A 15,903-nucleotide genomic window follows, 5' to 3' on the forward strand; every position below is an offset into this window, starting at 1 on the left:
AGAGATTTTGCCTCAGAAAGAAGCTGGAAAGAGAGATTTTGCCTCAGAAAGAGGCTGGAAACAGAGATTTTGCCTCAGAAAGAAGCTGGGAAAAGCATTTCTCCGCACACCTGTGCTCTGCATTATTATTTCTCCTGATACTCCTCATGGGTTAGGAAGCAGTGGAAGCTCCTGAAATCCTTTTCCTTATCTCTGTAAATCATCATTAAGTGAGGAGTGGGTGCCCTGCCTGAGGGGAGGGGATGTCCCAGGGCCCAGTGGGGCACCTGTGGGATTTGTTTTTCTGCAAGGAAAGGCTGAGAGAGCTTGAGTTTTGCAGCAGAATCTCCCCAGAGCTTTACTTCCCTCCTTCCAGCATGTGCCCCCCTGCTCCAAAGGGCTCTGGGCAAGCTCTTCCAAGGCTTTTCCAGCTCCTGGAATCAGGATTGCCCACACCAAGGCCTTCCGAGTGCTGCTGTGTGGATGTGTGTGATGGGCCCTGCGGGAGCTGCTCCTGGCAGCTGGATCAGAGGGGGAAAATCACATTTTACAGCTCTCAGGGGACACTCTGTAGGAGGTGTCTGCACATTAAAACGCCGACCCTTGCACTATCCAGCCCAAAAATTGGGGAAATCCAGGCTCAGGAGCAGCTTTCAGGATGATCCCTGTTGCTCCAAAGGGCTGAAGAGAGCCCTGTTCAGTAGCTGGGAGGGAATTGAGGAGGAGATTCTGGGCAGCCCCACACTCACATCCCTACTGCAGCTTCTGGGGACTGGGAGGAAATTGCTTTAACTCCTAAACGAGTCTATCCAGGCCAGATTTGAGTTAATGAGCTCTGGGTGAGGAGCAAACAGGATGAGCACCTCAGAGCTCAGCTGTTTGTGTGTGTGTGGAGCATCCCTGTGAGCAATCCCATTTTCCTCAGGCTGCAGGGGAATGGGCAAAGCAGCCCCACGGTGGTTGGGGCATTTCCTGAGAGCTGACCCCGGTGTATCCGTGAGGAAGAATTCCAGGTGAGCAATTTCTGAGCTGTGGGCTCTAAGGAAGCAAAAGTTTTGGCTGAGGTGCTTTAGATTGGTGGTGATTTTGTAAAAATGGAACAGGTAATGACAGGGTCAGGCTTCCTTGACCCTCAAATCAAGAACAATCCCAGCAGGGCTGAAAACTCCCCTCTCCACTTCCTTGGCAATCACGTTCCCACAGCTCAGAAAAACACAGGAAGATCTAAGGAAACCTATGTGGAAACCAAGAAGACAAAGGCAAGTGACCTGAAAATAGAAGGCTGCTCCATATATTTCCTTTACATTCTGGGCCTCAGTTTGGGTTTTGGCTGAATTTTGAAACTTTGAGGGCCATGTGCTTTTGCCATTCCCTGCAGGGCACAGAGGAAAAGTGGCTTTTTCAGACTTGCATCCCTTGCAGGGTTAGATGAGGTTCTTCCCTTGCTGCTCAAAGACTCAAGTGTTCAAACTTTCCTGCTTCGAGCCAGAGCAAAAGCCCTGGTCACACACATCCCATATATGAGATAGGAACCCTCCTGCTTTTCCAGATACTGGGGAGACCTGTAAAAAATATTTCTTGTAAAAATTCAGCGCAGCAGGAACACGAAGAGCTGGCAGAAAAACAAGAGATTCAACTGCAGGTGTCAAGCAGTCCCACTTTGGTGTTTTTTTTAAAGAAATCTCTGCACCAGAAAGAATTATAAAGGCAAAATTAATTTTGGGACAGAGAAGAGAGACTGTGCAGACCCCTGGTGTGGAAGGGCTGGGAAATTCCTCTTGGCTTCTCCTAATGGAAAAATTCAAGGAATCCTGAGCCCTAAAGGAGAATTTAGGAGACATCCAGGAAAGGGGGGAGAGCAGGAGAGCAGTGTAGGATGTAGTGGGGACAAAAAGTATGTGCTGCAAAGTCAGACTAATCCAAGGACTTGGGGATGAGGGTATTGAAGTGACTCATGAAGATGTCCATGGATTTACTCAGTTTCCATCATAAAACAGTTCCCAGATTGCTCCCTGTCCATCATAAAACAGTTCCCAGATTGCTCCCTGTCCATCAGAGTGCAAAGCTGAGTTCCACTGTTAGTAAGAGACTGGAAGAGAAGTCAACACTGGCCCAGGGCAGCAGCTGAGCTCCCTCCATGTGTGAATTCCCTGCTCCCATTCCCCCAGCCTTGGGAAATGTGTCCAGCACCCAGCAGGGAGGAATTTGCACAAAATGGGCACCCATAGGTTTTGTCCATCACAGCCTCAGGAGATCAGGCTGGTCCTGATCCTGGTCCTGGTCCTGGTCCAGGTCCTGATCCTGATCCTGATCCTGATCCTGGTCCTGGTCCTGATCCTGGTCCTGATCCTGGTCCTGATCCTTCCCCACTGGAGGAAGCAGCTCCTGGATGAGCCTCTGAGGTCACAGCTGGTGCAGAAACCTTCATTCCCATGATTTGTGCTGATCCTGCCTTGCTCCTGATGATTGCAAGCTCTGCCTCTGGAGTTCTGCTCCCTGGGGCAAGGCCTTCTGTTAAACACCATTTCCAGATAAAAAACCTGGACTGGTGGATTTTGGCAGCTTCTACTCTTTTCTCCGTGGCCTTAAAAAGAAAAATTAAAGCAGTGCCTAATGGGGAGCTCAGTTCTCTGTTACACACATTTTATCCAGCTTTTTTTTGGGCAGCCACTTGTCCTGGGGGCTGTGACTGAGGACAGGTGGATGAAGGAGGGGTGGGAATGTCCTGATGGGCACTCAGAGCCTTCGTGTCCTGTCAGTCACCAGAGCTGCTTTCTGAAGGAAAGCACTGGGGATGCATTTTCCTGGCTGTTGTTTAGATACTCCAATATCCCTTAATTACTTCCACTCCTAATTCCCATTGCAGTGACATCAGGCTGGTTCAGAGGGAAAAAGAAAGGTGGATCAGAGGAAATACCAAAGTGAGCATGTGAAGCTCAGAGGGGCTGTGCTTCAGGGTCCTCCTCGTGCTCACTTTGAAAGTCCAGTGCTGCCTCCTGGAAATCTCCTGTGTAACTTTAAAAAATGCAGGTGGCTTCTGCTGCCCCCCAAACTCTGCTGCAATAACTGAGAGCAGCTTCTTTGTGCTCCCTGCTCTTTTCCTGGTGACCTTTCCTGCACCACACCTTGCACTCTGGAAGGACCAAGTGTGTCCCATCCCTCAGTAGATATGGGACAGAACAGGTTTTTCACCTCCTCCAAACTGCACTGGGCACCTGGGAGACAAATCTCCAAAAAGCTCAGATGCCCTGGTCGTACCTGAGGAATCAGGTTGGGCTCAGACACCTTTTGCTTGTGTGCATAAACTTATTGCCAACATAAATATTCTGAACTCAGCCCAGTCTGAGATACTCACTCAAAACTTCAGTAGATTATCACTTTGTACAAATAATTTGTCACAAAATGAACAATCCAGGGAATGTGGGAAAGGCCAAGAATGACCCAAATGGACCCCGCTGCTCTTACTCAGAGCAGCCCAATGCTCACAGATAAATATTTTGTACAAGCTTTAAAGAAAATATTGCAAGTTGTTACAGCAGAAACCTTCAGCAAACCATCTGGTTTGTTTTCTCGGTGTTCTTTTGGGTATGATGCTGTTTTTTAGAAGTTCAGGGAGTTTTCAGAAATACTTGACATTTTTTTCCTTGCCTTAAATGGCTGAATGGATATAAAGAGATTTCCAGTTGGTTTCAAATGTGGCAACTTCAGCAGGAGGCTCATATATCACCAGCCTAAAAAAACCTTCTGCTTTTTATACCATTTTCCCACAGTAATGCAAATGTTTGGGAATAACACCAATTAGGACACACGATTTTTTGGGAAAACAACCCCTCAGTGCCTCTGCCTTGGCACAGCCACGCTCATCCTGCTGGACTCTGTGATCATCCCAGCTGGAAAACCGGGAGGAATCCGAGCTCCTGAAGCTTTTATCTACTTCATGGTTTAATTGAAATCTCTGTGTTAACTTCTTTGCCCATCCAGTATATTCAATTTGTAGAAGACATTGCAAAATTAAACAACAACAAAAAAAATCAATTTCAAACATGCTTTAATTTCAAAGCCATCAGGCAGGACCTAATTTTTATTCTTCAATCTTTAATAATTTCCAGTGTTACACCACTGAAATAGCTGAGTTTATTCCAATACCCAAAAAAGTGATTTGGATTGCTCAGATATTAAAAACCTCCCGGTGATCGTGTCAGCAGGTAAAAGATACTGAATTTTTCATGCACAATTTAATGTGTAAGAATTTCTCTGCAGATTGTTTTTCCAAGGGCTGATTATGAATCATAAAACCTGCAAAATCATAAAACCATGCCTAAAACCTGTGCCAGCTGTTGGCATCTGCACCATCATTACCACATCAGTGTTTCTGAGCAGCAAGACCCCAACCAGTGCTCTGAGGAGCCGAGAAGAAGCTGAGCACTGAGCAAAAGGAAAGTGGAAATTTAATGGTACTCCTGGAACCAAATTAGGAAATTTAAAAATGTATTTAGAGTTGTATTTTAGAGGAAGGTGGGAAATCACTGGGATGATGTTTGTGTGGTCTCTTTCCCCCTGCTGAAAGCGCCAAATAAGTCAGGAATTCTCCAAAGGAGACCTGGATAAATGCAATGGCCAGAATTCCATCAGTTCCATTGCTGGAGATGAACTTGGAGGGAAAAGTGGAGTCGATACCTCGGTACTGAGCAGCTCCCATGGTTGTAAGCCTTTCCTTCTCTCTGCATTGCAGATGGAATTGTTTGGATTGGAATCAGAGTCAGCCTCCTCGGCACAGCCCTGCCTAACTTTGGCCACAGAGATCCCAGGGAAGGTTTAACAACAGCTGAGGGATAAATCCAGGCTTTGGGAGGGCGAGCAGAGCTTCACTCAGCTCGGTGCTGGAGAGGAGCTTGGAGTTGGTGAGGAGTTAATTCCTCAGTAACACCATTCCCATCCCAAATCCTGACCTCCCTCTGCCTTCCAGCCCAATGAGGGCACCCAGAGGCTGTGCTGATGTTTTATCTCTGCCTAAAGATGAACCAAGCTCCTGACATCCACGGTGCTGCTCCCAGCCCCTCGCCAGGTGCTCCTGCCTCCCTCCCTCTGTCACAGGATGCAGAATTTGCCTTCTCTTGGTCTCCTCTGTGCCTGGCACTGATGGCAAAAGGAATCTGGACCAAATTCCAAGGTTATCAGGGCCGACAGGATTAGGAAAGGAAGCTGGTGAGTAAGGACCCGAGCAGCCCTGAAATGTGGGCAGGATCTCCAGCCAAGCTTTTCCCCCGGAGCCTCAGGAACACTTGGGCACGCCACATTTCACCCCCACCTCCCAATCCCTTGTAATTATCCCTCTAATCCATGAAAGTCTGTGGTGATTTATGCCTCTGTGAAATCCACGCTGGATTTCAGGCAACTTTTCCAGACTTTTCAGAGGTTGGAGCTCCCAGAGCAGGCAGCTGGCTGCTGCTGCACGTGTCAGCCGGCTGGAGCTCATCTCGGGAATCCTGCCAGGGCTGCTCCAGGTGCTGCCCAAGGTGTGGGCCTGGCACAGGACACATTCCCAGGGGGTTCCTGAGGATTCCTGCTGCAGGGGCTCCTTGCCACCTGCCAGGTTTGCTGCTTCAGCTTTTCCTGGAAAAGCTGGACAAGCCCTTTGGAGCACAACCTCAGGCTTTGCTGTTTATTCTGCAGGTAACTGTGGGGAAGATGTGAAATTCCCTGGGGCTTGTGCCTGCCAGTCAGTCCCTTTCTGCAGAAGGAATACATTAAATCCCTGAATGAATCCAAGAAAAATCAAGGGCAGTGATGTTCCACAGAGTTTCCAGAAGCTTAACTATGAAAAGATTATCATATGCTGAAGAACAACAGCCTCGTGCTGTGCAATCCATCCACTACCCCAAAAAAAAATGAAAAAGGCCCTTTCTGTCAGAAGGAATTCCCCAATAAACAAGAGCCCATCTCCCTTACACAATTTGCAGCGTCATGAATGAATAGCTCAGTAATCCAGCAAAATCCTCATGCTTAATGAGGTAATGAAAAGTCATACGGCAGATGGAAAAGCTCTCCCAAATCTCATTAACCTGCCTCTTGGCTTTTCTGATAGCAGCAAAAATTGGGAATAAATCCGAGGGGACAGGGAGTTTGCTGCAAAGGAAAATGAGTTTTGGAGAGCAGGGGATCTAACCTGGCACCTGGGCTGGGAAGGGGAAGGCAGAGAAGAAGCGCCAGGTGAACAAAAATTGAAATATCAAAGAATCAGAATTGGAATAGCAAAGCCCGTGATGCCCACAGCTCCAGCATGAGCCCCAGGACAGCGGGATAGCCCAGGCTCCCTGACAGCTCCTCCTTTTAAAGCCTCAGCTCTGCCTCAAATCGAATCAAATACAACCAGAAACCCTCCCACACTGAGGGAAAAAAGCCACAAATTGGTGAACACTCACAAGTCGCTATTTTTAATCAAGCGGCCAAACCTCGACGGGAAACACCCATTAAAACCCGACCTTTATGCGCGACACCTTCAAGGAGAATTAGGTTTTTTTTTTTCCCCTTGGAGGTGTGGCGACAGAGCGGTGACACCTGACAGGTGGGTGTCACTTCCCAAAAAGCAAAGAAAAAGTGGAAAAGAGTAAAAAAACCCCATGGGGGAGCGCTGTGCTGGGGCTCCCCGAGGGCCGGGGACACTCGGGGCGCGCTCGCCCCGGGGCCAGCGGGACACGGGCGGCTCTTACCGTGCAGCAGCAGCAGCCCCTGGAGGGCACAGACGGCCAGGAGGGCTCTGGGCCGGGGCAGCATCCCGGGGCCGGTCCTGGTGCGTGTCCCGAACCCTCTGGAGAAGTTTTCCTTCGCGGCGAGAAGTTTGGGAAAGCCGGCGCGGGGAGGGAGGGGAAGGACGAGGCGCGCAGTTCCCACTTGTTGATTCCAGTTAAATTGTTCTTTCCATTCACCGCTTCATCCTGGGGCTGCGGGTTGTGTTTGCTTTTCCTTCTTCCAGAGGTTCTTGGCTTTTTTTTTTCTTTTTTTTTTTTTTTTTCTTTCCTTCACCCCTTCTCCGCAATCCCCTTATTCCTTCTTTCCCCGCGTTTCTCCAGTCCCTGGGATTGGGGGGATTGGGAGTCTGGGGGGAGCCTGGCTGTGCCTCAGAAGCCTCCCCAGCCCTCCTGGCTGGCGCAGAGTCCCTCAAGGGATGAAAAAGCAAAGCGAAAACACCAGAAAAAGTTTGGCACAAAGTTTCCTCCCCTCGGCGAGCTGCTGCTGGCAGCAGCGCGGAGTTTGGGACAAAGCGGCCGAGCCAGGGATGGATTTCTCCAGGGAGGAGCAGGTGCCGAAGGGGATGGGCTGGAAAACCAAATCCAGCAGGATGGGGGGAGCTGCCCGAAGCCCACCTGGCTCTGCCCGGAGCCCACCTGGCTCTACCTGCCCGGGGGCACCTGGCCGGGGCGGGGCTGGGGCATGGCCGGAGCCCCGGCTCTGCTCTCGGCTGTCCCCCTCCCCTCCTGCCCTGCCTCTCGCAGGGAACTTCGGTGCGAGCCCGAGATTCTTTATAGGGACAGGAAAAAAAAAAAAAAAGCAAAAGAAGGAGGAAGGAGAGACGTCACCAGCCGAGGCGAGGGGACTTCACTCTCTCTCTCTCTCTCCCTCTCCCTCCCTGTCATTTCACTGAGCTCCTGGATTTCCTCTCGCTGCTGCCTGCGATGGGGCAGAGAAGGGAATTCCAGCTGCTGGCCGGCATCAGGTGGCAACACCTTCCTGCAGGGACCCCGGGGAGGGGACAGCAGCTGAGGAACAGCTCTCTCCTTCCTGCAGGAGCCACTCTCTGTGCCCCTTTCCCCCGGGATTTGGCAGCCTGGGCTCTGTTCCTGCTGCTCCCGGAGCCCTGGGATGCTCACCCTCCCTGCTGTGCCTCCCTGGCTCTTGGGGCACGCAGAAACTGCCTTGTTTCCATCTCAGGGAATCCCAGTGATATCATTTATATGACACGGGTTAATAGAATTAATCTAAACAATAATTTACCTGAGATCCCTCAGGGGTTTCTCAGCTGGGCATTATCTCCAGGGCTGCAGAGACCCCCAGCACACACCCAGCCTGTCCCTGTGCCTTTGCCCTTGCCATGCCAGGCACGATTTCAGCAGGGATGGGCACTCCAGCCCCCTTTTCCCTCCACCCTGGCAATCCCAGCCCTGTCCTGGCTCACAGCCTCACTCTGAAGGTCACAGCCCGGTGACAGGAGATGTCCCAGAGCACGTAAGGGACACTTCTGCAAGTGCAGCCAGCCCTGAGGTGACCAGGAGGGAGCTCTTCTGTGCTATTGCAGTGCACAGATCAGATACGTGGCTTTTCATGTAAAAACACTGATAATGAGACAGTGATGGAAGCTCCAATAATCCAAATAATACCAATAATCCAAATAATCCATATAATCCCAATAATCCAAATAAATCAAATAATCCCAGCCCCAACAGATGAGCCACTGGGGACTCTGGTGCTACAGGCCTCAGATATTCCCAGGTTTATGAACAAGAAGCCTCATTTCTCATGCACAGTGTTAAACCATGAATGCTTTTCTCAACATGATCTTCATATAAATGCCCAGATCACTGTTGAGATGACAAATGCATTTTCTATGCCTAAAATTAATTTTTAGAACATACAACTTTCCCCAGCTATGGGTTACAGCAAAGGAATCCTAAATAACTATGGATAATAGTAAAGACTGATCCCATAGGAGTTTAACTGGAGAATCCAAACTCAAACATAATTATAGGACTGTAGTTTATTTGTAATTTATGGGGAAGTGTTTAAAAATTCATTAGAGGTTACTTACCAGCTGGTAATAAACTGTGTTGTATTTGTGTAATGCCCCAGATAATCTTTTATCTGTTGATAAACGTAATTGATCTTTTAATTGAGATTAAATGCCTCTAGTGTGGGGTTTCACAAGGAATTCAGTTTCAGAACCTGGTCAAGCTGTCCTGAGATTTAAATTCTTTATTTTCTCCCTCATAATATGCAAAATAAAAGTTTTAGGAAGGGCACAATTTGTTCCTGAGCACCTTCCTGTGCCTGGAGCAACCTGTTAGAGCTTTTCCAAAGGAAAGCTGACTTCCCTGGCACAGCAGCCTGTTCTGCTCACAAAGATGGGAAAAGCCATTCCCACTGGGCTAGAACCTCTCCAGAATATCCCAGCTCATTTTTCCATGACAGATAATTCCATCTGAGGAGCTCTTTACCAATATGAACAAATAGCAGCCTCCCCACGCTCAGGGGAGCAGGAGCAGGGATAGAAAAGGTCATTTCCCTTCCTAATGAGGCACTTGGAGCATTGCAAGGCACCCAGCAGCTGTAACTAAATCAAAATAACCCCAACAAGAGGGAGTGAAGGCTCCTGGGGCTGTCCCAGATAACTGGGGGGGAGCAGTAACTTGAATTTGGCTGGAATTCCAGGATATGGGATATGGACTGAGGCAGGGGAGTCTGGGACCTGACTGACCCCAGGAAATGTCACCCTTTGCAATATCTCCCACCCTTTCTGGCAGAGGATTACCTGTGCCATCCTGGCAGGGAACAATTCCAGAGCTGGAATTCCCTTCATTTTGCTCCTCTGTTGGTGTTCATCCATGGAAGGGGACAGAGGGAATGGCTGTGGATCAGGTCTGGAATTGCATCCTCTGCTGGTTTTAGCCTTCAAGGTAAAATGTCTCTAACCCAAGTGGAGTTGTCCAGCCCTGGGTCAGGGTCAGGCTCTCCTGACTCAGCCCTGCTTCACCAACTCCGTGCCTCCCTCAGCCACACAGGGAAGACATGAATTCAGCCCCTAATCCTCTAAATTAAATTTAATTAATTAAATTAAATCCTCAAACCCTAATTTCAGCTGGGTAATTCTGCCCTGTGTGTTGGGATGGGTGCACTGGGACACTCTGCTGTCAGATCCATGCAGAGAATCCTGGCAGAGTCTGTTCTGCAGGGTGGGATTGTTCTCCAAAGGGGCTCCAAAGCAGCTGGAGAGAGCTGGAACCCCCAGCCATGGCTGAGCTGGTGTGGCCTCCCAGAGCCGAGCTTTGCCTACGGAAAGAGGAGCGAGGAGGACAAACCAAGGGTTGGAAGTCATTTCTGCAGGTTGGTGATCTTAGTTGCAGTGCCTGTGGCCCTGGTGGTGACAGGCTGGGGAGCTGGCACACCCCCAGGCTGCCACAGGCCTGCTGCACCCACATCCTTGTCCCCTTCCTGGACAGACAGTGTCCCTTGTGCTGCAGATTCAAGTCCCTGGAAGGGCTGGTGGAGGAAAGGGGACATTGCCAAGGTGCCTTGCAGTTCTCTGCCATAAAACTGCTCCTGAATTCAGCTGTTATTTATTTATGCCCAGGCTGCCCCAGAGCCATTTCTGAGCTGCAGGACAGGCGAGGTGCTGGCTGCCCACGGGATGTGCTCCCTGAGCCATAAAGAGAAGCAAAGCCATCAGTTTCCAGAGCCCAGCCCCACATCCCTGCCAGCACTGCTGCTCCATCCCCAGGAGAGCTGCAGGGCTGGGTGTGCCTGTCCCCAGGGCCAGGCAGGCTGACTCCCCTGCACACACATCCTCCAGTCCCCTGGGCATGGAAACCCCAGTTAACATCATCAATCTCTGGGCAAACAGGGTGGAGAGCTTTCAGATAAAGATGTTTTTCCCTGGAAAGTGGTATGTTATCAAAACAGAAAGCTTCTGTGGGTGTGCTCTGGCTGGCTTCTGCTAGGGATGGACTTTCCAGGGAAAGAAAGCACCACCCCAGCCTTGCCTGCAGCTCGGTGATGTCCTGAGTGTGCAAGGTCTGGTTTTGAGTCATGAGCCTGTTTTGGGTCAAAAACTGTATTTTCACATCTTGCCAAAGCCCTCAGCAAGTCCACTGGCTGAGCTTTGGCCATTTCCATCAGCTCCTCGCAGACGTGTTCGCTTGCTTATTCCTTTGTTTAGAAAAAAAAAGCCCTCAAGAAAACCCCATTTGGCTCAAGCACAGAATGGGAACAAAATGTTTCTCTAGCTGGGAAAAACATTTCCTGCCCAGCTTTGTTGAGGCACAGAGCAGCACTCAGGGATCAGGGGAGGTGTGGGACCAGCAGGGCCACGGCCACGGCCCGGTGTCCTCTGTGGGGTGGCAGCATCACAGGGAGGGACAGGAAACACACAGCCACTGACAGAGCCCCCCTGTGACTTTCTGCTTTGTGCAAGAAGGGAAAACAATGAAAAAAAAAAGGTTTTAATGAATAATTCAAAGCTGGAAGCCTGTCAGTCACTTCTAACAACAACAAAGTATAGGTGAAGTAATAGACTGCAAGAAATGTTATTTTTGTATAAGAACTGTTGAGAATGGAGAGTTTTGTTCTGGTGTCACCTTTTCTCCATCCCTGCCTGGCGTCCTGGCAGGTTCCTCCCCCTCTGTGCAGCTGAGGTTTGTCCCTGCTGCACCCGTGGCCATCCATCCCCAGCCCCAGCCTGTCCTGCTGCTCTTCCCTCACCCAACCCCAGTGAACAGCTCCTCAAACACATCTCAGACAGCAGAGGAAAGCAGGACATCTCCTCCTTGTGCTGGAAACCTGGGAGATTAAAGGATGAGGAACACTCACCTCCCCTGCCATGGCTGCAGGAGCTGGAGTGTTCCTTTAAAATCCAGCATGGGGGAATGGCTGCTGTTCCATCTCTTTGTGATTCCTCTCTGAGGTTGTTTTGGAGCATCTCCCTGTAGCTGTTTGACTCGAATCCTTTATTTCTGAGTCTGCCTGGGGAGATCCTTACAGCTTATAAATATAATGTAGGCCTTGGGCCCATACAGCTCTTACAGAGAATTAAGTGGCTTGGAGCAGCAGCCAGACTTCTGAGCCAAGAGAACAAAACAAGAGCAATGGTAAGGAAAATAAATAGCCATCAACAAAAGGAGACAGGCACAGGGTTTGATCTGCTTTGTTCTGCCAGAGTCTGTGGCAGGAAGACAAAGATATCCACCTAATGGGGAAGAAATTCCTGAGCCAGGTTTCATCCACACACAGCATTTCAGGTAAAGGAAAATACTCCAGCCCTTTGAGGTACTTTCATCCAGACCTTCTCCCAGCACTGACCTTCCTCAGTCAGAGGCCAGATTTCGTGTGCAGGGTTTTCCTTTGCCAGAGCATGAACTTCAAAGTGTGAGAAAAAATGGGATTCAGCCAGCGACCAAGAATTCTCATTTTATTTATTTTAGTTTGGATTCTAATTCCCTTCTTACTCCTTCTCTCTCTGTGGGAATAAAGCAGGATTTTCTTACCACTCAGACTGGGAATGAGAAGCATGGCTTGTGTCCTGGTGCTCTGCAGACATTCCCTTCCCACTGGAGGTTCCTGCTCACATCTCCAGGGCACCATCCCAGCGAGAACCGATTCAAATAACGGGACTGGAGGGAGGAAAAGCACAGACAGGCCTTGACAGTGGCAAGGCAGGAAAACCACCAGTGGCTTGCACCCATGTCAGTCCCAGAAGGGTTAATTCAGCCAACAGCACAAGGCTGGAGTTCTGCTCTGAACTCTTTAATGTGGCACCAGTTTATCTCTCAGCTCTTCCCAGGTAGAGCTGCTTGGTCTGAAGGGGTTTAAAATCCAGGATTGTAAAAGCTGCTCCTCCTCCTGCTGCCTAACCCAAACTGGGGGGAGCTCTGGCTCAGCTTTCCTGGCTGTTTCCTCAGCCCTTGGTGGCTGCAGGAACCACACAGCAGCATCTGGAGCAGGGGGAGATGTTCCCCCAGCACTGCCCTGCAAGGCCAGTGGGGAGAGGCCAGTCCAGGCCAGATATCCCAGTCCAGCCCAGATATCCCAGTCCAGCCCAGATATCCCAGTCCAGCCCTGATGTCCCAGTTCAGCCCAGATATCCCAGTCCATCCCCAATGTCCCAGTCCAGCCCAGATATCCCAGTCCAGCCCAGATATCCCAGTCCAGCCCAGATATCCCAGTCCATCCCCAATGTCCCAGTCCATCCCCAATGTCCCAGTTCAGCCCAGATATCCCAGTCCAGCCCCAATGTCCCAGTCCATCCCCAATGTCCCAGTTCAGCCCAGATATCCCAGTTCAGCCCAGATATCCCAGTCCAGCCCTGATGTCCCAGTCCAGCCCTGATGTCCCAGTCCAGCCCAGATATCCCAGTCCAGCCCTGATGTCCCAGTCCAGCCCAGATATCCCAGTCCAGCCCAGATATCCCAGTCCATCCCCAATGTTCCAGTTCAGCCCAGATATCCCAGTCCAGCCCCAATGTCCCAGTCCATCCCCAATGTCCCAGTCCATCCCCAATGTCCCAGTCCAGCCCCCGTGTCCCAGTGCCCCCAGCAGTGCTGTGTCATTAACCATGGCTCTGCTCCTGTCCCTGCTGCAGGTGCCACAAGAACGTGCCCAGCACTCCTCTGGCTGGGCTGCCAGGGCTCTGTCACATTCCACAAGGGAACCCTCCCTGTCTCCACAGGGAGAGCTCTGGGATCAGCCCTGGTTTGTACACTGGCTCCAAAGTAAACCAGCACGAGCTCCATGAGTCAGTGCAGCCATGAGGCAAAAATAGCAGGCTGGTGTGCTGGGATGATGGGGAGAATCAAAGGGACACTGTCTCCCAAAACTAAAATGTCTGCAAATGAGCTCTCAGCCAGCACAGGGCCAAAAGAAATGTTTCTTCCATGGACTTATTTATTTTCTAGATCTGAAAGGAAGCAGTTGCTGAAGACAAGTGGACATTGTGCTGAAGGTTTGAGAAACGAGACATGGTGGCACAAAGACACTGATAGTGGAGCTGCCATCACTGATCTGCATTGTCCACGCCAAGAGGGACTGAATAAAAGCTTGAACTGGAGCCAGTGGAGTGAATAGAAGGGAATGGGGAGATTCCCACTGCCCTTAATGAGTTTTGGCTCTGAACCTACATGAAGAAACCTAACTAGCAGTGAATAAACTGGATTCTAAAAATCCTTTCGCCTTCAACAGGACAGGCTGGAATTAGTGATGTGCCAGAGGGAATCTGTTTACGATGCAGTTTTGTTTCCCAAAGGTGGCTGTGTCCCACATGGAGCAGAAAGGCTGAGCTGTGAGTGGTGTCCTTGCATGGGTCAGCCACCAGACTGGAACCTCAAAGCAGAAATCCCAAACATGTCCAGGCTCCACCAGCTGTCCCAGCCCCCTTTGTCCCCCTGCCACCAAGGGCAGCCCTGTTACCTGGAGTGGAGGTGTCACACTGAGAAGAGCAGCTGTGAGCAGCTCTGACTAGAAATGGAAAGTTCTGCAGGAAAATGGGCACCTGTCTCAAAGCTGTGGTGTTTCCTCTTGCTGGAAGGGTTTGGTGCATCCCTGGGGCACCAAAACAAGACATTGGCACAGTTAATTGGAAAATTAAGAAGGAAATGCAAGGAGAGTTTATAGGAGGATAGCAGGGTTCATTTGTCTGTCCAGTTCCAGCTCACCCCAGGGGCTGAAGGAAAGCAGATGTTTCATCTTTGTTCATCACCCATGCTTTGATCAGAATCCAGTCTGAGGAGGCTGTGGTGGCTTTTGCAGGCAGGCAGAGCTGGATGTGAGAGCCTTTCTCAGCAAGGTCAGCGAATGAGTCAGTGCAGGGCCAGGAATAGCGCTCAGGAGCAGCCTGATGTGGAGCTGGAGACAACAGGCCCTCCTTTGTCCCCCAGGAGTCCCAGCCCTGCTCAGACCCTCGCTTCAGCACACTCTGCCCATGAATTCCAGAGATAAAGCACACATTTCTTAGATGATCTTTCCCAGGAAAAGAGCTCACCACTCTCAGCATTCTGCTGCTCGGCCTGTAAATAAAGTCAGATTTGTTGTGTCCATTTCTTTTCCTTCCCCAAGTTTCTCCCTCAGCAGACTCAAACTCCAGGGGATGTCAGATGTGGGATGGGAGGAACCATGTCCCTGTCAGGGCATTCTGACTCCGTGGTGGGATTCAAAGTGCTCCTCCAAAGCTCACCTGTGTGCTCCTGGGTCTCTGTGTCCTGTTCCTCGTCTGCACAGCTGGGCTGAGGATTTATCCACGTTCCCAGAAGAGCTGTGCTCCACATCTGCAGTGACACAGCCACGGGGTGCTGAGGTTATCCTGAGCAGGGAGCCTCAGCCTGGCAGGATCCCAGGTTTGCCAGCAAGGAGGGGATGTGCTTTGGGGTTAAAGGGGAGGAGGGTGTCTCTGCAGCCTCCCATCCCCTGGCCCAACAGGTCCTGGCAAACTGAACTGGATCTGCAGTAAAACCTGTGTCCCATGGCTGGGAACCCTGCTTGTTCCTGCCTGTGATGTTCACTAACAGGTGAAGCTCACAGGTTAAAAGATAAATGCTGCTCCTCTTTTCTTAAAGCCCCCAAACTCAGTGTTCTCTGCAGGCCAGGCACCTGCCATGTCCCAGCCTTTCAAGAACAAACAGTGATTTTACAAAAGCCTTGGTGTCCCCAGCAGTGCCACAAGGCTCTTCTGTACAGAGGTTCTTTGTCTTCTGGGCACCAGGAAAAATGAAAATACTGCAGGGATTTCCTACTCTAAATGACAGAGGTGGAATAACAAGGGCTTTCAGTAGGAAAACAAGGATTTAAAAAATCAGCAAGGTGGGCTCTGAGGACTGCCTTGTGCATTTCTCATCTCTGCTTCCTCCTCTCATCCTCTCCTTGTCCCAGCATTTGTCTCAGTCTCTGCTGCTGTCTTTGGCAGTGAGGGTTGAGCTCCACCTTTTTAGCTTGTACATTTTTCACATAAGAGTTACATTCACAGCCTGGTTTAAAAATGAAACCACACCATGAAACTGCTGCTTCATCTTTTTTTTATTTTTTTCCCTCTGAGCTTTAACTCCTTGAGCCAGACTTGCTGCTTTTCTCCAGGCAGTGCTGGGCCCACGCTGGCTGCCGGAGGGGTTTTCTGCAGCTAAAGGCACATTTGCTCTGGTGCTGTGTGTCTCGTTACTCAGAGCTTTGTGTCAG

General features: G+C 50.3%; 1 protein-coding gene across 1 annotated transcript in view; it reads right to left on the bottom strand.

Moving 5' to 3' along the window:
- The window catches only part of LOC107203844 (vascular endothelial growth factor receptor 1-like), a 37,715-nt gene extending 30,230 nt beyond the window's left edge, over positions 1-7,485 (bottom strand). Inside the window, exon 1 of the mRNA XM_015626329.2 lies at positions 6,690-7,485. Within this exon, the coding sequence (XP_015481815.1) occupies positions 6,690-6,753 (64 nt within the window). The 5' untranslated portion in view covers positions 6,754-7,485. The remainder of the gene's footprint in view (positions 1-6,689) is intronic.
- Positions 7,486-15,903: the final 8,418 nt, after the last annotated feature.

Source organism: Parus major, chromosome 4A (genome assembly GCF_001522545.3).
Source record: "Parus major isolate Abel chromosome 4A, Parus_major1.1, whole genome shotgun sequence".
In the NCBI taxonomy this organism is placed as follows: Eukaryota; Metazoa; Chordata; class Aves; order Passeriformes; family Paridae; genus Parus; species Parus major.